The sequence below is a fragment of the Mandrillus leucophaeus genome, unplaced genomic scaffold, assembly GCF_000951045.1.
Source record: "Mandrillus leucophaeus isolate KB7577 unplaced genomic scaffold, Mleu.le_1.0 Scaffold365, whole genome shotgun sequence".
NCBI classification, from domain to species: domain Eukaryota; kingdom Metazoa; phylum Chordata; class Mammalia; order Primates; family Cercopithecidae; genus Mandrillus; species Mandrillus leucophaeus.
The window spans coordinates 2,248,308-2,275,649 of record NW_012103865.1 but is presented as its reverse complement, the minus strand read 5'-3'; the positions used below and the strand labels follow the sequence as shown (position 1 = coordinate 2,275,649).

Genomic DNA, 27,342 nt, shown 5'->3' with positions numbered 1-27,342 from the left:
GTACCTCAGTTGAAAATGCAGAAATCACCGGTCTTCTGTGTCGCTCGCGCTGGGAGCTGGAGACTGGAGCTGTTCCTATTCGGCCATCTTGCTCCGCGCTCCCTATTTTTTGACTTTTTAACAATAGCCATTCTGATTGATGTGAGATGGTATCTCATTGTGGTTTCAATTTGCATTTCTTTAATAATTAGTGATTGTTGAGCATTTTTAGATACTGTTGGCATCATGTATGTCTTCTTTTGAAATGTGCAACGTGATGTTTTGATATACATAATGATTACTCAATGTAAGCAATTTAACATGCTCATCATCTCATATATATATATATTTTTGGTAAGTACATCTAAAATCTACTCTCTCTGAAATAGTTAAAGGACTTGAATAGACATTTCTCTAAAGAAGACACACAAATGGCCAACAGGTACATGAAAAGATGTTCAGTTCACTAATCATCGGGGAAATACAAATCAAAACCACAATGAGGTATCGACTCACACCTGTTGGATGGCTGTTATCAAAAAACAAAAGACAGCATGTATTGTTGAGGATATGGAGAAATTGGAACACTTGGACACTGTTGGTAGGAGTGAAAAACACGTGCACTCAGTTGGTTTACGCTGTTGAAAACTGTATGGAGATTCCTCAAAAAATTAAAAATAAAATTACCATAAAGTCCTAAAATCCCACTTCTGGGTGTTTAATCCAAAAGAATGGAAATCAGGATCCCAAAAAGGTATTAGCACTCCCATGTTCATTGTGGCACTACTCACAATAGTTAAGATGTGGAAACAACCTAAATGTCTGTCAACTGATAAATCAATAAAGAAATGTAGACTATACATATAATGAAATGTTTTTCAGCCTTAAAAAAGAATGAATATATGACAATATAGATGAACCTAGATAACATTATGCTAAGTGAAGTGAGTCAGTCACAGAAAGACAAATACAGTGTGATTCTACTTAATATGAAGTATCAAAAATAGTCAAACATATGCAATAAGAGGGTAGAATGCTGGTTACCAGGAGCTTGGGGGAAGGGCAAATGGGGAGTTGCTTTTCAATGAGTGTAAAGTTTTAGTTAATGCCAGATGAGCCAATTCTAGAGATGTTTTGTACAATATTGTATGTATAGTTAACAGTACCGTTTTTTATATACTTATTTAAGAGATTAAATCTGATCTTGTGTTCTTAATGCAATACAAATTAAAACAAAAACAAAAACTCACTTATCCTCCTTAGTGCCTGATAATAAACTTCCAACTGATACCTGTGTAGTTGTGTACGTACTCACATATTTAGCAAATAATTATCACTTACTGATGTGCAGTTGCTAGTGGACTGTTTCTGAGGTGCATTCAGACGGGATCTATTTTCTTTTCCGCAGCTAGGCTAACTCTTATGGGTGCTAGAGGTGGCTTAGCAGAAGTTGGAGATTAAGTGGTTTACTTTTGTTTCTCAGATTTGGGACAGAATCCCTAGCTCAAACTATGAATATTGACAGATTAGATTGATTTCGGGAACATAAGACTTAATTGAATCTTTGAAGTACTGGGGCAATAACTTGGTTAGGAATAAACAGGATTTAAGTAATTGGAATTATTTAGCTCTCCTGGGACACAGTGAAACATCTTCTAAATAAGATTCTGGACCTTTTCTGTCCTCTCATTTAACTGTAGACACCTGTGACTCAATCCTGACCAATCTGGCAACATATCTAATTCCTTCTCCTGAGATTGGATCTGGAATCATTCCTGCTATATCTTAAGTCTGTAACTCTTATTTTTCCTTTTAATTATTACTGTTGGTTTTAAAATTGTAATTACAATATAATTCATATTACTGAGAAATAGTTTTAACAGCACAGTGATTATTGTAAGTAATTTTTTAAAAAGTCTTTTTCGTTATGCCATCCCCATTCCTCATAAATAATCCCTGTTAATGAGTTTGGCGTATGGAATATAGAAGTGTTCTTGTGTTTGGATTAACAAACTAATAAGGCATGATAGGCTTTACTCAATGCCAAGTTTAAGGCCATGAGGCAGGTAATAAAGCTTGATAACAAAATTAGTGAGGTCTGTCATTTCACAGTAATTGCTTTCAAATGTACCAGTCACTCCACATTTGGGATATGCTTTGCCAGGGAAGCCGTTGATTTTGGGGTCTCTTTAGTTTTTATCCCTTGGTTTCCTTCAGGGTGCCAGACTAGGGCCCATTTTCCAGTGCGGGTGCATCTTATCCATGCTGATTGCTGATTACTTGATCTACAATCTTGACATAAAGACCTTTACCTGATGCTTAGCTTTCTTGGATTTAGTATGTTCCTATACCTTCCATGAATTGCTATTGCAAGGAAGATTTGACCAAGGTTATTCAAAGTTTAAAAATAACACTGTATCTCCTAACAGATAATATGCTAATACATATAAGATCTAACGTTTTTGATGGTAAAAATTAGGACCATGGTATATTTTACCAACATTCATCTGTGGGCCATATAAGTTTGCTATTAGTTTTTCATGATTACACAGACTGTCACAGCAAATATCCTTATACATATTTCCTTGTAATTCTTGGCAAGTATTTATGCAGGCTACGTAGAATTTCTGGGTAAACAGGTACACACCTTTAACGTTTTTATAAATCTGCCAAACTGTCCCTCAGTGTTGTAGCCTCATCAACAGCGTGTGAGATGATGTTTCCTCATGCACCTTCCTTCTAATTTTATTTATGTTGTCTCTCTCTAGTCCTTGAATTTGTGTGTGTGTGATTTTGGTAGGATATACCAAATGATCTTGATTTTGCATTAAAATCAGAATGCCTAGGATTAACTCAACATCATAGGACTAAGTGGCTGATCTAGACTAGCACTGAAATCCTCTGTCTCTTGTGTTCTTTAACCGAAACTGCAGAATCTACTTTGTTTTATTCTCCCACCTTAATAATTGGAACTAATTGATAATCTACTTTGCAGAAAGTGAAGTTATTTCAACTCAACTTTATTCCAAAGAAATAGGGAGCTATTTGAAGTAGGGAACTAACCTCTGCTTGTGCCTGAAGCTCTTCATTATTTGTCAGTAATGTTAACTTATGCCAAGTAAAAAAAAAGTTAAAGATTTCTTTCACCTACTTACGGGTTCTACTAAAATATAAAGTTGCTGTAGAGGTTTTTAATATATTTTAGTCTTCATCTGTTTATCAGCCTGTTGCATGGTAAGTAATTGCTCAGCCATTGAAGTTATAGTATGTGACAAATCTGCAGAAATTTTGCTGTATAAGCCAATGGAATTTTTACATTAAAAGATAACTCATGCAGTAACTTCTGTTCATTAAAGCCTGGGACAACTTAAATGATGATGAAGTGAACAGTTTTTTTAGGCAGATTCGTTACAATTTATCAAAAATTAAAGAATGTCCCCTACTTCTGGTTCCTTTAGTTGGTCACTTTCTCTAACAGTGATACTGGTTTACGCATTTTTCAGACGTCACTGTGCATGAACTTATGCCAATGTTGTTTACAATATGTTGGAAACATTTTATTTTTCAAATGCAGTTTTATTTATGTTTATAGAAAATATTTGAAACTGGTGAAAACCTTTTGGTTAATAAAATGTAGGAGAGTTAGAATACATTTTTTTGGTCATGCTTTACTGAAAACAAAAAGGTTTTAGGGACAGACTGGAACTTGTTTTTCCTCCCTACTCTCAACCTACATGCCCTGAGAAGATAGTCTATACATATCATCATGCTTATTTTAGCTCCCTTTGCCATTTAAAGCAGGAATAGATGTGGACAAATTTACTTCCTGTGATATAGGTGTTTGTCTTTTTTATAATCTGCTCAAGAAATATCAGTTTAAAGATGGATGTTAGAAATAATAGCATTAGCATTTTTTCTATTGTAAAAGTAACTGATCTTAGCTGAACTGGATTTATTATTAGCAGATTTACACATTTATCCACTGAAATTCATTTCTTCTTTCCTTGTCTTCCTATTGCATTTTGGAGACTTTCTTATAGCCCTCACCGCAGTCTACAGTGCATTGCATGTATTTGCTTCTGTTTTCATGTTTTTCACTATAATATGAGCCTAGAGAACTAGATCTGTTTGTTGTTCATCTTTTTATTTTATGCAAAGCCTAGCACATAATAGGAATACATGTTGAATTCAACTGATCTTTGCAAAATGATATAATGTGAAAAATTGGCAAGTCATTCTGTTTGATAATCCTTGACCATTAAAAACTACTATTTCTGAGATTTTCAGTATTACTTTAGTGAATCAGTTATTACATAAAAATGTTCCATACACTTGTTAGTTTTGTTTACAGAGAATTGTTTTATATACTCCAAAGATAATTACTGACAGTTTACCATCTGTTTCTATTAATGATTTGTTTCTTTCTCCCTAATCACTTGTTTTGTGCTATATTTTGTACGTGAGCTGATCTCTATCTTTTAGCTTTTGATAGTTTTGATACTTAGGAAATGTGCAACGTCTTCTGTGATCTTCTGCAAGTTATATTTGTGACATAATTTGAATTTGGGTGCCACTCCTTACAAGAAAATGTGTATTGGTAATTTGTAACGTCCCTTTTAGATGTCTTTCCCAAAACTCTTATTTTTTGTTTTTTACTTTCTAAGTAGATATGACTTTTCTTTTCCAGGAACACAGTCTTTTCAGATTTTTTTCATTCTGACAAAAATGGAGAAAGAGGACTCATGTTTATTGAATACTTATGTGTTCTTGTATCATAATGGGCACTATATATAATTATTAAATAATTACTTAATAACCTTATTCCATAAGTCATATGCTTATTTACAGGTGAGTAAGCTACAGGGAAAAGGAATGTTTTTTTCCACTTGTCCTCTGCTTTATTTCTCATGTAACACAGAACATATAAAATAGCCTTACATATCATGGATAAGTGGAAAACACATTGGAACTTTTATTTCTGACAATATAATCAGGTAGATGTTCTTTAAATATCCCATCCATAGGGAAAGGATATTTAAAAAAAAAAAAAAAGGATAAAAGAAGGTATAGAAAACATTAGCAACAGATTATCAGAAAAGACCTTGAATTGAAAAAAGAACCAAATAGAACTTCTTTAAAAAGAATCAGTAAGACTATAAACTTTTATGTTTTAAACAGGTGACTAGACATAATTGAAAGAGAGGTTTGAAGAAATTACATGCATATACAGAAAAAAAAGGTGATAGAAGTGACACAGTTTAAGAAATGTGAAGGGCAGAATGAGACTGTCTAAAAATATGTTTAAATGGAGTGTCAGAAAATTGATGCATAGAGAGAATGGAAGACATGAAATAATGGAATTAAAAGTGGCTAAGAATTATGCAGAACTGAAGAAAGTCATGGGTCCTCAGATTTAGGAAGCACATATTGTTGTTTTTCAGACAGGGTCTGACTCTGTCGCCCAGGCTGGAGTGCAGTGGTGCCAGCTTGGCTTATTGCAGCCTGGACCTCCCCAGGCACAAGCGATCCTCCACCTCAGCCTCCTAAGTAGCTCTGATGACAGGTGAGTGCCACCATGCTCAGCTAATTTTTAAAAATTTATTGTAGAGACAGGGTTTTGCCATATTGCCCAGGCTGGTCTTGAATATCTCAGCTCAAGCATTCCTCCCGCCATAGTCTCTCAAAGTGCTGGGATTGCATTCCTGAGGCCCCCATGCCCAACCTTGGAAGCACAGTTAATTCCAAATAAGCTACATCATGGTGAAATTTGAAAAACCAAAGATAAAGGGAAAGTCTTAAAATTTGCCAGAAAGAGAAAACGGGTTAGACACACAAAAATATTGGACTGACAGCGGCTTTCTGAAAGTATCAGTGTACCGATGGCAATCAGAAGCCAATGTACTAATACCATCAAATTTACTACCAATTTACAGTATTATACTCAGCTAATCTGTTATTCCAGAGTGAAGCTGAAATCATTACATTTGCAGCCAAACAGAAGAGGAGTGTCTTTACCACCAAGAGACGCTCATTAAATGTGCCTTAAAGCTGGGTGGGGTATGCAGGTGTGAAATGTCAGGAGGTGGTTAGGTCCCCTGCTGAGATTTGGGACCATTCCATCCTATTTCAAATATTTTCATAAGACGTCTTGCGCTCGTGGGTGGATTAAATTCAGAGGAAATTCCCACAGTGGAAATTGTGGATTTTTATTTGTTTAAGTGGTCATTTTCTAGCATCTATTATGTTACAGTTTCTAAAACAAATCACGTATCACTGATCTTTTTCTAGAGGCTGTGCTCATCTGAACTATTTTATATTTCAAATACCTGAGGAATACATAAGGGAAAGTGGCTGCTTGTTTTCTTTCCCTCAATTCCACTTACCTGTGCCATTAATTTTAATTTCAAAGAAAAGTAGTTTCTCACTATGTTGGTCAGTTCTGAGAGTGGACGTTAGTTAATCGGCTTCTGGCTTATTTGTACTGGTTAGAAGATGTTTAAAGTGGAGACCCTGTCACATTATCTTAGGACTCTTGCAAAGAACCTGCTAGTTTGATACCTAACAATGTTCATTCTGAGCTGATGCTAAGATACTAAATATCTCTATGAAAAATAGAAATCAGGAAGGTAGCACCAGCAACAAAAAATCACCTTCCATGGACTGCAAACACTTCAGGGAGTAGTTGATTAGCAGTGTCAAATCTGAGAGCAGTAGCAGGGAGAAATCATGGGAAAGGAGGAGGCCAAGGCCCAAGGTGGAGAGACGGCAGGATTTATTTGATTACCTTAGCATTTCCAAGTTTCAGTTAATTTTGTACCACCTTCACAATTTTTACATTATGCTCCTATTATCTAGATTATTATTTACTTATATTTTAAAATAAACATGCTTGTCATTTATTTTTAAGAGGAAATGTTTTAATCAAAATAAAAATTGAAACCCATACTACATGATATAAATCAAAAATATATGTAAAAATTATTAAAAGGAGAGAACACAATGAAAACCATATTTTGCTGGGTGCAGTGGCTCACGCCTGTAATCCCAGCACTTTGGGAGTTCAAGGTGGGTGGATCGCTTGAGCCCAGGAGTTTGAAACCAGCCTGAGCAAACCCTGTCTCTACAAAAAATATAAAAATTAGCAGGATCCGGTGGTGTGTGTCTGTAGCCCCAGCTACCTGGGAGACTGACGTGGGAGGATCAGCTGAGCCCAGGAGGTTGAGGCTGCAGTGAGCTGTGATCGAGCCATTGCACTCCAGCCTGGGTGACAGCGCAAGACCCTGTCTCAAACAACAAAAACAACAAACCATTTTCTGTTGCCTGTCGTGGAAGAAACATTGAAGACATGCTAGCACCGTCTACAGTCTTCTCCTTTATGTAATCAAAACAGATGGAAAGGCTGGGCATGGTGGCTCACGCCTGTAATCCCAGCACTTTGGGAGGCCAAGGTGGGTGGATCACCTGAGGTCAGGAGTTTGAGACCAGCCTGGCCAATATGGTGAAACCCTGTCTCTACTCAGAATACAAAAATATGCTAGACGTGGTGGCGCATGCCTGTAATCCCAGCTACTCGGGAGGCCGAGGCTGGAGAATCACTGGAACCCGGGAAGTAGAGGTTGCAGTGAACTGAGATCACACCACTGCACTCCAGCCTGGGCAACAGAGCCAGACTCCGTCTCAGAGAAAAAGAAATAAATAAATAAAAGATGCAGAAAGGAAATAAACTTGTCATTTGTCACATGCAATATAGAATCGTTTTTAGTACCAGCAGCGTCAACAGATGAATGTGAGATGATTCACGGAGGTTAGCGTGACTGTGTGCGTCTGAGTGCCTGCTTTTTAGTGATCATCATTTGAAAGATATTGCTCTGTGCCTCCTGTATTGAAATGATTTTGTTCTTTCTATTTGAAGCTCTTTTAAGAGCCTGTGCTGATGGAGGTGCCAACCGCTTATATGATATCACCGAAGGAGAGAGAGAAAGGTATGCTTTCTTTTAGCCAGTGTGCATAGTACCACTAATTTCTGCTCTCTGTTGTTTTATTTTCTTCTTGTAAGTGGACATTGTTATTTTTCCTTCAGACTCTTTTATGGAAAATCTCCCCAGTGAGGGAAGAGTAACCTGAGCTGCGTAACCATGTTGTATTATTTCTTGCTTTGAATGGTATCTTTTAGTAGAATGAGGTGCATCTGTTCTTATTTTCAAAACCTTTATTCTGCTACTTCAAAGCCACATTAAGTAGCATTATCAAATCTTGATACTTGTGAGAACTGTGAAAGTCAGCTAAAATAAAACTTCAAATGGCAATTTGAGATGTTATTCAAACAGTGTAAATGAATAAAAACTGATTTTATATAAAGTAGGTGTATATTCCCTCATGGAAAATATGAAATTTTATATTAGTGTTGAGTAAAGCCCAGTATAATTTAACTTAATTATTTCTCAGTTATGCGTACACTTATATTTTAGGAGATGAATAGTTTCCTTAAGATTTACTATCCTTGCTGTCTGATTTTTCTTACTTTGTGTGGTGAGGTATTTTTCAATAAGATAATATGTTTGATGGAAGCAGAATTTAAACCTAGCTCATTGTGAACATGTTTGTAGTTCAAACACCTTGGCAAATACAAGAATTTATAGTGAAGATATAAGTAGACTAACTATGAAACATAGTTTCATCTCTGTCATATGTGCTGTTAAGTATGTTGAAATGTTTATAGTTTAAGAAATTACCTCCTTGTTGCAAAAAATAAAAACATTATGATGTAACATACTCTAGGTACAAATTAAATGTATGTATTTTGAAATAATATATTTTTCTTTATGGGATCAAAATTTCTGACACTGGAGCTGCTTTTTGAAAGCAGCCAGTTTCTTATAGGAGGAAGGCATGTTTCCTTCGAGACTGGACATGCTAATGCTAATGTCTGGGGACTAGATGCATTATCAAAAAATATAGCAAGAGTGACAGCCTAAAAGACAGTTTAAATTCTTAACGTTTTTTTCTCCTTTATTTTGTAACTTTACAAATTCCTCTGACAGTATCCTCCAAGACCTGACATGGACAATGTGTGAAAAAGTACTCAAGTATGTGTTGTAATAAAAAATGTCTAGGCCGGTTGCTTCAGATAAGAGCGTAATGCCCATGAGGCCAAGCTTATGTATTGGACCTGTAGCCTGCTTGCTGGCAAACAATCTGGTGCCAGGTATTCTCTACTGGCAGGTGTAGCTTGTGAACATAATTATAACCACAAATGAAAGGATCTCAGCACCGTGCCTCCCAAGTGATCTTTGATCATAAGATCTATCGATAATGCTTGTGAAGAAATATAGATTCTCATATTGATTATTTTTACTGAATTGGGGTGGACACTAATAAGAAAGATAACAGAGCACTTTAAAAATGATTTCAACTCTTATTTTAGATTCACGTTACACATGAAGTTTCGTTACACGTGTATATCGTGTGATGCTGAGGTTTGGGATGTGAATGATTCTGTTACCCAGGTAGTGAGCATAATATCCAGTAGTTACTTTTTCAACCCCTAACCCCCTGCCTCCCCATTCTCGTAGTTTCCAGTGTCTGTTGTTGCCATCATTATGTCCATGAGTACTCAATGTTTAGCTCCCACTTATAAGTGAGAACATGCAATATTTGGATTTCTGTTACTGCATTAATTCACTAACGATAATGGCTTCCAGCAGCATCCATGTTGCTACAAAGCAGATGATTTCAAACAAAATGCTTTTATTCATATTTGAAAGCAAAACAGATTACCAGATTTAGGGGGCGAATACCATTATTTTTTGCCCAAATTTCAATATAACCACGTGTGATATTTCTCAACACATTGATAAGTAATCTTCTAGAAATCTTCCAAGAAGATTTATATAATTTAACAACTGTTTGTTCATATGTGAAGATGTTCAATAAACATTGTACTTTTCATTGATTTTCTAGTTGTAATTGTGCGTTTGCAATGATTCCTACTCTGATGCCCAGGGACATTGCTGGCCTGGGTGAGGATAGAATCTCTAATAGGAAGATGAATGAAACTGTCTCATGTGGGAATTAAGTCTTTGAATCAACCTCTAAATACAAACCCTAACCAGTCAAACTAATTGGATTCAGGTAACTAAACATAATTCCTCTTAATTGTATTTCTAATAGAAAGGCATTAAAATAAAAAAGGAAAAAATATGCATGAGTTTTAAAAAGTCAGTATGTACTTTGTGGACCACTACTTGTCTTATTCTTATTTATTTACTTAACATCCATATGTACAATGTAATGCCTCATAATTATGTGATAAAACATGAATTTTTAAAGAATCCATCTTCAGTTGAAGACAAAATATTTCTACATTTGGAACAGAAGGAAGGAAGACATATAGACAGCAGCAGAGGAACAAAGGTTACAGAGGAGTAAAGCTCAGGGAAAAATCAGTGGTGGGACCTTCTCCCCTCTGCTCAGGCTGAGGAGGGGCAGGGCGTGAGGCCCCAGGCCCTGTGTCACTCTGCTTCTGGATGCCCCTGGGCATTCAGGTCCACATCTGTCCCTCCTGGAGCCAGGGCCCTAGGAGAGCCTGCAGAGGACCCAGGTGTGCTCCAGGCCCCTGCCTGGGCCTGCTGGCTCCTTTACTCTTTCATGGACCCAGAGGGAAAGGGAAGGTTGAAGTGTGGCAGGTGAGGCGGTTGGGACTCATGGGGAGATGTGTGTAGTAAAAAGAAGACTCAGAAAAGGGTATTGAATTTGACTGTAATCAGCAAGTGGAAACATAGTACCCATTTATCCTGCAGCCCAGAAAGTCCAAGATTACTCAATGGAAACATAGTTTATGAAATAGAGGTGATTAATGTTCTTCTGTTACCTGCTTTCAGAATACTGAATTAATGCCCCAAAACTCTTGGCTTATACATATTAGATAGGTTTCATTTTATTACAGATGTGCAGATATCACTGTTTTCAGTGTTCAGATTGTCTCGTCTTTGGCCAATAGAAACTTCTTTAAGTTAGATCCTATGTTCTTTTTAAAAAATTACCTTTCTATATGTATATAAAGGTTATATATACACACACATATGTATAAATCATGTGTATTATATGAATCACATATATAAATTATATAATTTTTAGGCATAGTTAATGTATAATGAAATGCATATCATAGATGTTTAATTACATGGGTTTTGTCAGACATTTATTTATAGCCTCTTATCCACCATCCAAAACAAGATAGAGAACATTTCCCTAGCCCCAGAAAATTCCCTCATGATTGAAATCCAGACAGCATTTTACCTTTAGTCAACTGCTTTCTGATTTCCATTACTATAGACTTTAAAAAAATCTATTACTGAATTTCGAGCAAAAGAAATCATATAGTATGTGTTCTTTTGTGTCTTTTTTCTTTTGCTCACATGTTTTTGCAATTCATTCGTGTATTGGTAGTTGTTTTTTATTGCTCAGTGGTATTTTATTGTATGAATATACCACAATTACATTTGTTTATTCACAAAATGTACATTTGGTTGTTTCCAGTTTTTGGCTATTATGTGTAAATGCCACTTCTTATACAAGGGTTTCCATGAACATGTTTTAATTTGGGGAAGTGGGTACAAAGAATGAAGTTTCTGGGTGACAGGGTAAATATATATTTAACTTTCTAGAAATTGACATTTCACTTTTCCAAAGTGGTTGTACCACTTTATGTTTCCATGAATAATGTCTGTATTGTTCCATATCCTCACAAGTATTTGTTCTTTTTTATCTTGTTGATTTTAGCCATTTAGTGTTTGTGAATGGAATTTGTGATTTTAATTTACATTTCTCTGATAACTAAGGATGTTGGGCATCTTTTCACGTATTTATTGACCATTGCTAGTTCATGACTTGATTTATAAATACCTTGTAAAACAATTCTTATTTATCACTTTAATTAATTAGAAAAACAGCCATGAGCTTAGGTCCAGTTCTATACTAGATGTGTGAAATGCTTGCACACAATCTTTATTAAAATTGTTTTAAAACTTTGGTAACAAAACTTAACATGAGATCTACCTCTTAGCAAGTTTTTGTGTGTAATACATATTGTTGACTACAGATACAGTGTTATCCATTAGATCTCCAGACCTTACTCATCTTGCTTGACTGAAACTTTATGCCCATTGATTAGTAACTCCTCATTTCTCACTTTCCTACACCCCTGGCAACCCCATTCTACAGTTTGATTCTATGATTTTGACTATTTTAGATACCTCAGATGAGATAATCTTGCAGCATTTGTCTTTCTGTGACTGGCTTATTTTATGTGGCATAATGTCCTCAAGGCCATTCCATCTTTCACAAATGTCTGTCTCTGTTTCAACTATGAAAGCAGCCTCTCTTCATTTATCAGGTTTTGTTTTGATAAAGAAGCCCTAAATATTTTTTCTTATCGTGAATTGCAGTGTATCTATTAATATCTATTGATTCTGACCTGTGGACAGTAGGACATATGATTAATTTTTCTGTAGTTACTTGTTAAGTGGATGCAAGCTCAGTAAACATAAGCTCCCTGGTGCCATTCAGTATGATGGATTATATGACATATACAGAAAATTCTAGTACAATGTGATAGATTCTGTAACAAAGGAAGGCATAGAGCAAGGAGAGTTAGACCAGAATGGAGGAATTAGAAAATATCCTGAGGATCCTAATAGGTTGTGAAAGATTGGGACCACAGAGCATGGGAGGTATGCATACGTGTGTGCATTTGTAGTGGTTGGGGAGAGGCGGGGAGATTCTCCCTTGTCTCCTGGATAAAATCTAAATTAACCACCTTGAGATGCAGGGTTATCTTTTTGGGCATGTCCAATTTCTTCCCTTATATTCTGGTCAAGCAGAACTGCTCACTGTCCTAAATTTGCCATTCCCTTTCTCCTCTCTGCCTTTGCTCTGGCCCTTTCTCATGGCTGATCTCATATACATTAGCACCACCCATTACAATTGTGTGGCCATTCCAAATAATCCTAATGCTAGATCCTGTGCTGTCCTCATTCTTAGATGGTTTTAGCAGCGTGTGCTAGCGCGTTTTGTAGCAATCCTATCCATGCATCGGTATTCACATAACACACCATGTACTCCAGGAAGCTCCTCTTCCCTTCCAGCCTGAAGTGACTTGGCATTTCCTACACTGTAGTAATACTCTTAAATCACAATGTGACATTCACATTTTGCCTTGATTTAAAGCTGTAAAGACTTCCATTCTTTACTAGGTTGTAAATTTCTAGTGATCTATTACCCTTTAACTTTGCATAATACTTCGTAATTATTTACTTTCTCATTTTATCTTGCGATTTAGCTATGCCTAGATGTATCTTATCTTCTTCACTAGGTGGTAAACTCCTGGAAGGCAGCAATCATAATTAATCATCTTTATATGCTTCATATCTGGTACACTAATGAGCATTTGAGAATTTATTTGAATCAGTGATTTTTCCTTGATGTGTTAGCAGAGATGTAAGACTAAGCTTTTGTTAAGTCAAGGATTTCTAAGATATAATACCAGCTATTGGAAGTATCTTCTTGTTAAAGAAACTTTCAATAATTATGTATCTTATTAGTATTATAAGCCAGAAATGGCTCATGTCTAAAAAGATTGTGCATTTTTGTCTGAAGTCATGTATAGTATATATCTCACTTATTTCCAGAGTATCTTATGTTACGTTACATTCTAATTCCTGTCTAAATGAATCTTTTATCCTGGAGCTAAGGTCCTTGCCTTTGAATTCATTGGCATTTTGAGAGCAATATGTGTACCATGAATATCAGTGCTAAATGTGAGGGTTTTTTATTTATTTGTGATTTTGTGGTACTTAGAGATTCTCAGACTCATCAGCATAACAGTCTAAGAAGTTGCTATATCTTTAGTATTGTGTGTAGGATATCTGAAATTTGGGAAGGTGGTTTTTAGGTTAGTTTACTCAGAGTAATTAATGAATTATAGAATCCTGAATGGAAAATTCTACAGGAGAGTATCTTTATATAAACACTGTTCTAGGTTAGTTCAGATGTTTAGGAGTTTCCTTTCTGTTTAAATATGAGCACCTAACAAAAATCCCTTGCATTCATGGAAATGACCACGTAATTAAACACTCATTAACAATGGCAGGATGATGAGGACCTATTCAAACAGAAAAGCAAAATACGTTCCTGATCTCTTTTTCCTCTCACTTCATTAATTTTCTCACAGTTACAATTTAAGTCTTTGAGCTTTGTATAATCATGCAACTTACTGATCAGATCAGTCTACTTTTTAGATTAATCAAGTGTGAAGAGGATGACTGTTGTAACTCTAACTCTATGACTATTTGTGGCCCAGCTAAACGAAGTTCAAAATATAATTAAAATAACTGAATAATGTGGGAGGATAGCTCTTAAGAATTAGCTTCCAAAGCCTTTATCAATACAATTAACCCAGGCATCTGGTAGCAAGTATCTGATTACTCTTGAAGGAATCAATGACAGTCTAAGTCTGGCTGTCTGTGAGTAACTTTGAACACTTTCATTCTATTTCATTGCAGGTAGCAACGGCCTCCAGAATGGACATTATGTAGTCAGAGAGTTCGATTATGGTTCACAATCGGATTCTGCCACTTCATTACTTTTAGCAAGTAATTTAACTTCTCGGGCTGTAGTTTCTTCATCTATGACATTTCAGGAAGAGATGACTTTCTTTTGGAGTATTTAGAGAAATCTTGATGAGGTAACATTACTGTGGCTAATTACAGAAGATCTGGATAAATCAAGAGGATAGAGCATGGCTCTTAAAAGCTATAGTGATAAATTATTGAATAGTTCAGTGTGTACTTGATGTAGTTTTCGGCCATAGCTGTAAATATTTTTGTCATACTTAACTATTCTGAATGTAGTCATTGTTTTACTTTTCAGAAAGGTTATACGCATTTTTCAGATAGTGGTTGGCATATAGGAATGTAGTATTTGGCATCTGATTTCTTTTGTTTTAAATCCGCTTTGTTCAGCTATAATTTCATACATCCACTTTAAACATACAGTTCAATTATTTTTGAAGCATTATATACTTGCGTACCCACCACCACAGTCAAGATTAAAACACGTCCATCATCCCAAAAAGTTCCTACCTCTTGCTTTGCAGTCATTCTCCTCCTCCCACACTGTGTCTCTTGTAGACTTCTAGAATGTCATACAAATGAAAACACACAATTTGTTATCTTTTCTGTCATTTTTCACTTATCAAATGCTTTTGAGATTCATTCATGTTATTTTATGTATTTTAATTCATCCATGTATTTTATGTATTTATTATGTTATTTTATGTAGTTTGTTCCTTTTTACTGTTGAGTAGTGTTCTAGTATATGGATACACCACAATTTTCTTTATTTTACACGGTTGATGAACCTAATTTCTAAAACTTGTCTTTTTGTTGGAATTTGTTGTCAATTTTTATGTACTTCTTTGGAATATATGTTCTTTTAGTCGTAACCAAGCAAAATTCTCAATGTTTTCAATTCAATCTTAGATAGACATTATATAAAATAGTAGTAAAGACTTATATGTAAGGTCTATATTTACTATATCTTAGTAAAAAGTATATAAAAGCTTGTTCAATACTGTTTTTAAAGGAATAAGACAATAAACATGAAATCAGTGTGAAATAAGTTGGTGTCAAGTATCTGAGCATAAGTTGTGGTCTTGATAACCTCCAATATATGTGACAGTTGATTTCAGTCTCTCTATGACTAGTTTTCTCACTGATTGTGATTTTTTTTTTTTTTTTTACTACTTTTCAAGCCTCTCATGGAATAGTCAAAACATGTAATTTCTGTATGCTTTAACATATGCAGAAAGGAAACAAATATGAACCAAAGATCTTTGGTTCAATTCTTATAAGCCTAGCCTTAGCAATGATTAGTCATTTGCGTCAGCAAATTTCCATTAAAAAGTATTTATGCAATCAAATTACCAAGCTCTGTAAGCATGTCAACATGATTAGGTCTTTGAATCAAAATGATGAAAGGTAAAAATGATTAGTGCATTGTAAAGAGAATTTACAACAGAAGTCTTGGTATTAAAGAACCTTACACAACAAACTGTGAAGGCATATTTATCTTAAATTATTGATTAGATTAGTTTAGTAATATATTTTAGTCTGTTCGTTATCAAATGCTATAAATCAGAGGTCTCAAAGTTATCCATGCACAGCTATGAATCATTTTGGAATATTGGAGGAGGGAGGAATGTGTATGCAAAGGTGCTGTGTTTCTCAGATCATGCATGAACTCAAAATAAATTTTCAGAGTGAGACCATTTTAAGCAGCTGCAGGAAGTCAGTTTACAACTAAATTTAATCAGAGGCATTGTTTTTTATGGCTATTCTATTTCATAAAGTATGTTCCTGACAGAACCCTTTTCCCTTCCTGCACTGTGGAGAGAGTCTTCAGAAATAAATTATCTTCCAGTAATTTTTTTAGAGAATGCGAGATCATTTGTCAAAAGTTTTGAGTAGCATGTGGCTTTTTAAATTTTACTTTTTTTAAAAAAAATGTTGAATTGTTTTAGTGATTGTTACTATAAGAGCTCATGTTTTCTTGTCACGTTTTAAACTTATTTTTAATAGATTTTTAGATCAATGAGTTAAGAAGTGACGGTTGAAAGTAATCGCATAATACTACACATACAAAATTGTGTCTTAAAAAGTTGTGGAACGGTCCCTGTCTGGTTTTTCGTACGCACTTACGTTATCGCACATACACGTCTTCTTGCAAACACACACTTGGGTTCTTCCTGCATGATTTTCTTGTTATTAAAAGTTGGGATTTGTATTATTGGGTCAAGAGCAAACAGAATAACTCCAACACTAGACAGGATGGCTCATATTATTTGTTGACCCATCATTATAGAGGGCAGGACATTTTAGTTGATGATAGGATTGCAACTGAGCTATCCATCGTCTTCCAGTTGTTAGGGAACAGAAGTGACAGCTGGAATTCAAGTTAAGCAAGGGCTAGTGAATAAATTTTATGGGAAAATATCCAAATGGCAATTACACAAAGATGAGCACTGAACTGTCACTTGCAGTGTGGGGTTAGAAATCTGAGAGTTGTTTGAGGTGTGTTCCTTAAAGCCTTCAGTTTTGCTTCTGTAGCCAGCAAAGTCAAGAATATGCTGAAGAATCTCAGAGAGGGCATTTAAAATACAACAGAAGATATTATACTACACTAAGAAAAAAGTCATTTTGTGTGTGTGTACATTATATGCAATATACTTAACTACAGTATAGTTAACTCTGGCTGTTACTAGCTTTTTGAAGTAGAGCTAGAGAAAGTCAGAGGAAGGGAACTTAAATGATGAATAAGAAGGCATTTAGTCTATGAATGGTTAGACTGAAAGGAACTAAAATAAAAAATCATAAGTATTAAAAATGCTGACTTCTCTAAATCCTATGATTTCTAATTACAAGGAGCAGTTTGGTTGAATGAGACTAATGGTGCTTCTGCTTAGACTACAGGGAAGATGGTGTTGTCCCTTTCTGCGGGGCTTAGACCAGGGAGCACTTTCTTTTGACCTTGGATATCAGGTTCCATCCATTGCTGCTGGGCATCATGTAGGGGTGCCGACACCTGGGCATGTTACCCAGGGCTACAGGAGCCATGAGGGGAGAAGATGTGTATGCATTAACAGTGTTTAAAAGATTTTTTAAAATCTTTGTGCCATCTAAATGTTGAAAAAAGCCTATTATTTTCAAACCATTGGCGTGCCCTTGGAAATATCAAGGAGCAGGTTTTAGGTACAAATGGAGGTTTTGTTTTTTTTCTTTTTTACAGAACACTATGTAATTCAGTTCTAAAAGCCACCTGCTTTCTTCCATGTGTTATGCATCATTATCTTTCAAAACTCACCCATGTGTTGTGTCTCCCCAGAAATCTTCGTTTCCAGAGACCCAAGTTAGGAATGAATTTTCTAAGCAGTCCTTCACCGTAATGCCACATGATGTTGAAATTATCCATGGGAGCTTCTATTTAATTGGGAAAAATTCCCTGTTCTTGTTTTATTCATTTTTGGAAATAATCCTAGCAGCTAGGATCAGGTTTGATAACTGATAGATGATAAGTAAATATTTTTAACTAACCATCGTTACTCCTTTTAGACAGTTCACCCTGAAAATAATTTCCCCACGTATTCAGTTAAGCAAGTAGATGACAAATCCTAAATAATTTAAGGGTGTTTCGTGGCTAGATTTCTTACCTTACCAGATTTGTTACATTATTATTCTGTGTCTCTCTTACATAATTTGTCCTTGAAGTTCTCTTATCCAGCACGTCCATTATCAAACATTTACCACATCATATTAGAGTCACCTCTTTACATATTCCCACCAACCTGTAACCTCAGTGAAAGCATACATTTCTCTAGCATTTTTACTGTCTCATCCCCAGCAATGCGTTCTTAACTACGTGCTTAAGAGTTATTAAAGAATGATTAGAAATACTCGTCAAGACTTCATATAGTGTACTGCCATAGATTGCAGTGTGAATGTTTGTTTCCGACCCAAAAAGTAATTCTTAAGATTATTTTTATTCAAGAGGAGAATCAGAGACCAATACCAAAATCTCTTCTGGTAACAATATTAGGACTTATTTAACTTTTTTGTATTTGTGTGAGTTTTTAGTTGTAGAGAATAAGAACTCTGGCCAATGTGAACAAGAATCAAAAGTGGTATAATTAATAGAGAAGTGGGAAGGCTGGGGGAGTATGCAGGAATTGGGAGACTTGGGAAACAGTTAGGAAGCAAGGGAAGCTGGAAGCCAGATCCACAGCTCTGGTTACACTCTAAGAACAAGTGAGGACTTGCACTTAGCCACCTGTGAGCTGGCCACTGGGTGGACTACAGGTGAATTCCTAACTGTGTCTCCTTTCTAGTGTAATGTCGTGTTCAACTGAGTTGAGGTGGTTCTGAGGGACTGTCTGCCCATGTCCTTGTTTCTAGTGGTTGTGTTTATTTCTGGAGTGGGATTTGCCTCCCGTCAAGACTGAGACCATACTAGTTTGTGCACACCTAAGTGGGACCAGCCAACTACAAATACAAACAAAAGAATCCTTGTGAGTATACATCTGCAGCGTCTTTTCTCTGCTGCCTGTGCTGTCTTCATACCCTAGGGTAGTCTAATGGTCTTTATTAATCTCCTCCTTACTTCTCCCTCCCCACACACCTCCCTAACTTACTGGGGTATAAAATGCCCCTGGTTGGGAACTGTTTTTCTTCCTCACTATCTAATGACAGTGAAAGGGAAATAAATGGTCATCTGTCATGCAAATGAGTGACAAAAATGCCTCTCATGTATTCTGAGAAATCTAATAACATTCTTTTCAAATTTTAAAAAAAGTATATAGGAAGTATAATTCCTCTTTAGTTTTATAAAATTTTTTTTAATCAAAAGATTCTTGTTTTCTGAATTCATGTTACATTTGTTTCCAAGTAAACTTTAAAATTTTACTCTTACGATTCATAACTTTCCAGGGAGAGGGTTGTACATTTTTTAAAGATATCTTTTGCATTTAAAAATATTCCCCCCCCCTTAATGAGATATTACCAAGACAAGCTTATATTTTACAACATAGAGCTTTCTTTAGTTGGTCTGGGTCTTCGTGACAACTAAGTGAGAGAATAACATTATTTTTCTAATTCGTAATATATAAAAAGGTTTCATTACTTAAAGGTAAAGCTTTAATTTAAATATACAATACTAGTAAATTTTTACAAAATTTCCCAAGATGAAAACTTCCCAGATTTAGTTCTTTTATTAAAAAATATTTAAAGTGAGAAATAATTAAGAAAAAAATTGCTTTCTGACTTCCAGCACAGTAGTTAAAAGGGCAGCTGAAGCTTAGAAGCTTAGGATGCAGTTTTCTTTGTAGAGCCAGCATCATCTTTTTCCCCACTTCATGTAAAATTCACTTATTTATCACTAGCGGCCTCTAGTGTATATTCAGTTTTTTTCCTGCTCGACTGTACATGAGTTGGTTATTAGTAACTGGAGAGCTGTTCCATGTGTTAGGAACAAGAAAAACAACTACAGTTTGTATCATCTTGGCATTTTATCAGTCAGTAAAAAGAACATTTTTGCATAATAGTGTGGTCTTATGATTCCTATTAGCAGTAATAGGGCTTTCCCAGCGACTTTCCTCCATGTGGCAGTTGCTCGCCAAAGCTTAATTCTGATGTGCGAGGAAGAGAGTTAGTGATCATGCATTACACTGATGCCCTCTAATGCTTTTAATAGGATGTAATCAAGTTAGGATACAGGAGGCAAGGATTATCAAAGCGAGATTTTAGCCAAATTGTGTGACAAAAATCTGAACTGAACTTATTTATTTTAATTGAGCCTATTTGTTCAATTTTAAATAAAACCATATTCAAGTAATTTTTGATGCAGTCATAATTACAAAATATATAAAGATAAACACCTCAAATTTGTATCATTTAGTATTTACCTTTCTTTTAAACTTTATATGTTTTAAAAGACAAATTCTCTGCTATCACCTCTAACTTTTCCCCCACTTATGGATATAGGATTATTATAATGAATTTGGGGAATAGAGGAAGACATAAAGAAAAAAATTAAAATAACCTAAAATCCCACTCCTATAGATAACTTCTGTTAATATTTTTACATATATAATTTTTTCAAATTTACATTTTTGTATGTTTATTGCTCAGTGTATGTATGTGTGCACATGTAATGAAATATAGATTTTTATCTATATGTTGCTTTACATCATGCCTGTTTTTAATATTATATTATGAACATGCTACCAGGTCATTATATATAAATTTTGTTACATTTTTATATCTCTCAACCATTCTCCATATATCAGAAAGGTACGTAGCTCATACTTTTTTTTTTTTTTTTTGAGACAGAGTCTCATTTTATTGCCCAGGCTGGAGTGCAGTGGCGCAATGTTGGCTCACTACAACCTCTGCCTCCTGAGTTCAAATGATTCTCCTGCCTCAGCCTCCCAAGTAGCTGGGACTACAGATGTGCGCCTCCAGGCCCGGCTAATTTTTGTATTTTTAGTAGAGACGGGGTTTCGCCAGGCTGGTCTCGAACTCCTGACCTTAGGTGATCCACCCACATTGGCCTCCCAAAGTGCTGGAATTATAGGCGTAAGCCATTGTGCCCAGCCAGCTTACAAGTTTTTTATAAGTAAAACTTTGGTAAATAAAACTTTGTTAAGTATTATAGAAACATTAAGTATTATTATAAGTGTATGAGTTTCTGACAGAGTAGTTTCACAGATGTTAAGATATGGGCCAGAAGTTATAAATTTTAAAAAATGTATTTAAGTCTAAGTTGACAACTTGCTTTCCAGAATATTTGTGCTTAAGTTACCCTTCATCAACAGTATAAGACAATTTACATTTCTCTCTGCTCTTGCCAGCTTTATTAAGTTGTATTGATATATTATGTAGGAAATCATATTCCATTATTATTTTAGCATATTTTAATTATGGAGTCATTCTGTATAACAGGCATTATTGTAGTCACCTGTGATGCAGCAGAGAACAAAATACTTGACTTCATTGACCTTCCATAGAGGAAATCAGCAAGATAAATAATTAAAATATAAAGTATATTACTAGTGAGAAGGAGAATAATAATGCAGGAGAAGGGGTAGCATGCTTTGCAGTAGGTTGTTAGCAATTAAAGTGAGGGAGAGCCTCACTGAGCAAGTGACTTCCGAGTTAAGACCTGCAGGAGGTAGAGAAGCTAAGCCATTTGCTCAGCCAAAGGAAGAACCTCCCAGGAAGCGAGCATGCTTGTGCAGAAGCCCTGAGACATGAGAATGATACCAGTTAGCTTTTGCTGTATCACAAGCCACCCCCAAAATTAGTGGCTTTAAACAATGATTGATGGATTTACTCACAAGTCTAAGGTTCAGCTAGGCAGATCTTGTGGGCTCATTCATGTGCCAGTTACATGGGTTGGTAAAGGAAAACTGTTTCTGTACTCACAACACTTCTGCCACTAAATGTCTGGGTTTTATACATCAATTTGCCGGTGGTCATCAACTGGGTATACAACAGTTTAATTCAGTCTGACATTATTCAGAATAAGCACAGACCACCACCCTCCGACACACACAGGTAAAGGACTTAGTCTCACTAGATGGTCCCACACTTTAAATGCCAGTTGCAACTCGTGGGTCCTCAGAACTCCCTCCTCGTGTTTGGTAATTTTCTGTAATGGCTCACAGAACTCAGGGAAATGCTTATGTTTACAATTTATTTACAAAAGGATGTTATAAAGGATGAATGTGAACAGCCAGATGATGTGGTACACAGGGTGGGATCTGGAGAAGGCCTAGTGCAGGAGCTTCTGTCCCCCTTGGATTTGGGATACACTACCCTCCCGGCATGTGGATATGTTCCCCAACCTGAAAGCTCTCTGAACCACGTTGTTTAGGGTTTTTACATGGGGGTTCTGTTACATGGGCATGATTGATTACTTCATTGGCCATCGGTGATTAGCATAATCTGTAGCTCCACTGGGAGTGGTGGGTGTGAACATTCCACACTCTGATTATGCCTTTGTCTTTCTTGGGAATCAGCCTCCAACTTGAAACTCTCCTAGAGGCCCCCAGTCACCAGTCATCTCCTAGATACCAAAAGACACCCATTACTGTGGAGATGCCGGGAGTCTTGGCAACTGTTTTATCAGAAACCAGAGGAGAAGACCAAATGTATATTTCCTCTTATATCATGATATCATAGTTGGGTAGGCAGTTTTGTTGATGATGTCAGCATGTAGAAAGGACTCAAGTGTTTAGAGGTGGGATATCTGTAAGCTGTACCTGACTCCAGTCTCATCCTCCATCCATCAGGCATGCTCAGAATTACTCTCATGGCAACAGGGGAGGGTTCCAAGAGAGCAAAGGGACGGCTGCAGCTCCACTTGAGGCCTCCATTGCTAACTGCGGTGCTGTCACTTCCACTGCATTTTTTTAAGTGAAAGCAGATTTCAAGGCTAATATGAATTCTCGAGGTGGGGAAACAGTGTGGAAAGTCACATTATAAAGGGGTATAGATTGGGAGGAGGAAATAATTATGGATAATTGTGCAAACGATCTACAAGTGGAGATAATGAGGGGAACTTACGAGGAAGGAGAGTGATCAGAAAGATAACAGGGTAGATCTTAAAGCGCCTTTGTAGATAATATTGATGATTTACTGTGAATGAGATGGTAAGTCATTGGAAGGTTTTGAGCAGAGGAATGCCATCAGCTGTTTTTTCAGGATTGTACCATGGAGGATGCAAAGAAAGAGCTAGACTGAGATTGTATTTTTGCCTATAAAACTGGCTGACAAATCAGTTACTAGGTGCAAGAAAGAAAAGTCAAGGATGTCTCCAAGAAAAGTCAAGGATTTTGAACTAACAACTAGAAAAGAATGATTTTTCCTTAGATGAAATTGAGGAGGTTGTAAGAGTAGTGGTTTCAGTAGGGGAAAGGGCAGAGATTCAGTGATTTGAGTTTGAGTTATTTATCCATCTCATGTTGAGTACGTTGTTGGATACAGAGTCATCAGTATGTAGAGAGCCATATAAGGCCATGAGACAGTGAGATAACCTAATGACTGCACACAGAAGAGAAAATAAGTACAGATACTGAGCTGTGGAACACTCCAGTGTTAAAAATTCTGAGGGACAAAGCAGGAGTAGCCTGTGAGTTGGGGGAAAACCAGGGAACTATAGTCATGGTCCTTAAATGATGAAAGAAAATCAAGGAATACAGTGATCATTTGTGTTATGTACTTCTGATGGGTAAAGTAACAGGTTAATTGACCATTAGATTTAGCAATATGGAAGTCTTTGACATTGGAAAATATGTATATATGTGTGTGTGTGTGCATTTGTGTGTGATTAGAGATTAATAAGGTATTTAAATTCCTTCCTTTTTGTGTCATGTCTTTTTTCTATTTTATTTTTCCTATATGATTTTATTTTCATTTAATAAGCCATTGGGATCAACTCTGTTTGAACAAGGATACTCACCCTTTGTCTTTTGTATTTCTTTTAAATGTTTTTCCTGATACTCTTTTTAATTTTAATAATAGTCATCTCATGATTTTATGATTTCTGGGTGGCCTATACAAAAGCCACTGTCATCTGGCTGCATTCTTTTGGATTCCTACAATGCAGAGATCAACATTAAATACCGTAGAGAACCACCCATGCTCTCGTCTCTGTCTTTTAAGACAGTGACTCATACATCTATATAATGGATAGCTGCAGCAAGATAAAAACAGAAACTATCCAAGGTAGAAAATACAGTACTTACTTCACCAAGAAAGTGTATGCCTTAAGACATTCTTTTTTTGTGTGTTCGTGTCATTTTCTTAAGTAAGGTTTTAGTTCCTGCTGTGAGGGAAGCTGTATTGGAAAGGCAGAATCAAGATGAAAAACACTCCCCTAGCAGAAACTGTCGCTAGGCAGCTTATTACTCTTTGCTTTGGAAAAGTTGGGAGGAGCAGACAACCTATTAGTGACCCTAATGGCATTTATCACTAGTTGTATTTGCTGAATTCTGTGGATTATGTCTCAGCTGAATCACAGAGAGAAGCATAAAGCAAACAAATTACACAAAGTAATTCACTACCCGTGAGCTAGCTTTTTATATTTGTTAAGGTGAAGAGTTGGCATTAACCTATAAATATACTTTGGGACTCTTTCATGTTTGTAAATCAGAAAAGATGAAACCTTCCACTGTGGACTACATGGGGGTTACCATGATTCTTCTAAATATATATATATCGCATTTTCTGGCACTACCTTACCCCACTGCCGCTACCACGTCCTTCTAGGAAAATAACTCCGTAGGTTACTTTCTGTTCAAATAACCTTTCATTCTTCTCACCCCTTGTGGCCTCTTTTGGAAAACAAATAATTACAACAAATGACTGAAGGGGAAGTGACCTGATGTTCAGAGCCAGAGGAAATATTTACTTGTACAACTTTTATTGAATACATTAATATTATACAAAGCCCTGTTTTGGGGCTAAGAGATCCTGCAAAGTCACTCACTCTTTAAAAATTGTAGCATGGCTAGCCACATGTAAGTACAAGTGATTGAGAAGTCAGCTATATCTTAGTCTGATTGGGCTGTTATTATTTTTTTCTTCAACTTTTATTTTAAGTTCAGGGATACATGTGCAGGATGTGCAGGTTTGTTATATAGGTAAACGTGTGCCATGGCGGTTTGCTGCACAGATCATCCCATCACCTAGATATTAAGCCCAGCATCCATTAGCTATTCTTCCTGATGCTTTCCCTCCCCTACCCGCAACAACAGGCTCCAGTGTGTGTTGTTCCCCACCATGTGTCCATGTGTTCTCATCATTCAGCCTCCACTTAGAAGTGAGAGCATGCGGTGTTTGATTTTCTGTTCCTGCGTTAGTTTGCTGAGGATAATGGTTTCCAACCCCATCCATGTCCCTGCAAAGGACATGAGGACATGATCTTGTTCCTTTTTATGGCTGCACAGTTTTCCATGGTGTACATGTACCACATTTTCTTTATCCAGTCTATCATTGATGGTCATTTCGGTTGATTCCATGTCTTTGCTATTGTGAATAGTGCTGCAGTGAACATACGTGTGCATGTATCTTTATAATAGAACCATTTATATTTCTTTGGATATATACCTAATAATGAGATTGCCAAGTCAAATGGTATTTCTGCCTCTAGGTCTTTGAGGTATCGCCACACTGTCTTCCACAATGGTTGAACTAATTTACACACCCACCAACAGTGCATTCCTTTTTCTCCTCAACCTTGGGAGCATCTGTCGTGTTTTGACTTTTTAATAATATCCATTCTGACTGGCATGAGATGGTATCTCCTTGTGGTTTTGATTTGCATTTCTCTAATGACCGGTGATGTTGAGCTCTTTTTCATGTGTTTGTTGGCCATATGTATGTCTTGTTTTGAGAAGTGTCTGTTGATGTACTTTGCCCACTTCTTAATGGGGTTGTTGTTTTTTTTCTTGTAAATTTGTTTAAGTTCTTTGTAGACTCCGGATATAAGACCTTTGTCAGATGAATCGATTGCAGAAATTCTGTCCTATTCTGTAGGTTGTCTGTTCACTCTTATGAGCAATTGTGAATGGGAGCTTATTGATGATTTGCTTGTCTGCTTGCCTGTTATTGATTTATAGGAATGCTGGCAATTTTTGCCTGAGACTTTGCTAAAGTTGCTTATCAGCTGAAGAAGCTTTTGGGCTGAGACAGTGGGGTTTTCTAGTTATTACAACCCCTGCTTTTTTCTGTTTTGCACTTACGTGGTGAATTTTCCTTCATCCCTTTATTTTGAGCCTATGTGCGTCTTTGCCCATGAGATGGGTCTCTTGAAGATAGCATACTAGTGTTTCTTGGCTCTTTATCCAACTTCCCATTCTGTGTCTTTTAATTGAGGCATTCAGCCCACTTACATTGCTGAAAACTCAGAAAGCCAGAGTGCCTCGTTTCTTCCAAGTGACTGCAACGCCCCTCTAGCAAGGGCACAGACCTGAGCTGAGGCTGAGATGGCTGAGGTGACAGAAGTAGGCTTCAGAAGGTGGGTAATAATGAACTTCGCTGAGCTAAAGGAGCATGTTGTAACCCAATGTAAAGAAGCTAAGAGTTATGGTAAAAACAATGCAGTAGCTGATAGCCGGAATAACCAGTTTAGAGAGAAACATAACCAACCTGATGGGGCTGAAAAACGCAACATGAGAAATTCACAACATAATCACAAGTATCAATAGTGGAATACACCAAGCAGAGGAAAGAATTTCAGAACTTGAAGACTGTCTTACTGAAATAAGATAGGCAGACAAGAATAGAGAAAAAAGAATGAAAGGAATGAATGAAACCTCTGAGAAATTTGGGATTAAGTAAAGAGACTTATGAACCTATGACTGAGGTACCCAAAAGAGATGGGGAGAATGGAGCCAAGTTGGAAAACACACTTCAGGATATCATCCAGGAGAGCTTCCCAAACTAGCAAGATAGGCCAACATTCAAATTCTTGAAATGCAGAGAACTCCAGTAAGGTACTCCATGGGAGAATCAACCACAAGACTCATAATCAGCAGATTCTCCACCATCCAAATGAAAGAGAAGGCCGGGCGCGGTGGCTCAAGTCTGTAATCCCAGCACTTTGGGAGGCCGAGACGGGCGGATCACGAGGTCAGGAGATCGAAATCATCCTGGCTAACACGGTGAAACCCCGTCTCTACTAAAAAATACAAAAAACTAGCCGGGCGAGGTGGGGGGTGCCTGTAGTCCCAGCTACTCGGGAGGCTGA

General features: G+C 36.5%; 1 protein-coding gene across 2 annotated transcripts in view; it reads left to right on the top strand.

Moving 5' to 3' along the window:
• The window catches only part of TPK1 (thiamin pyrophosphokinase 1), a 409,608-nt gene that overhangs the window by 176,895 nt on the left and 205,371 nt on the right, over positions 1-27,342 (top strand). For both annotated transcript variants that reach the window (XM_011989928.1, XM_011989929.1), the window contains exon 4: positions 7,892-7,961. In XM_011989928.1, coding sequence (XP_011845318.1) covers positions 7,892-7,961 — 70 coding nt within the window. The remainder of the gene's footprint in view (positions 1-7,891; positions 7,962-27,342) is intronic.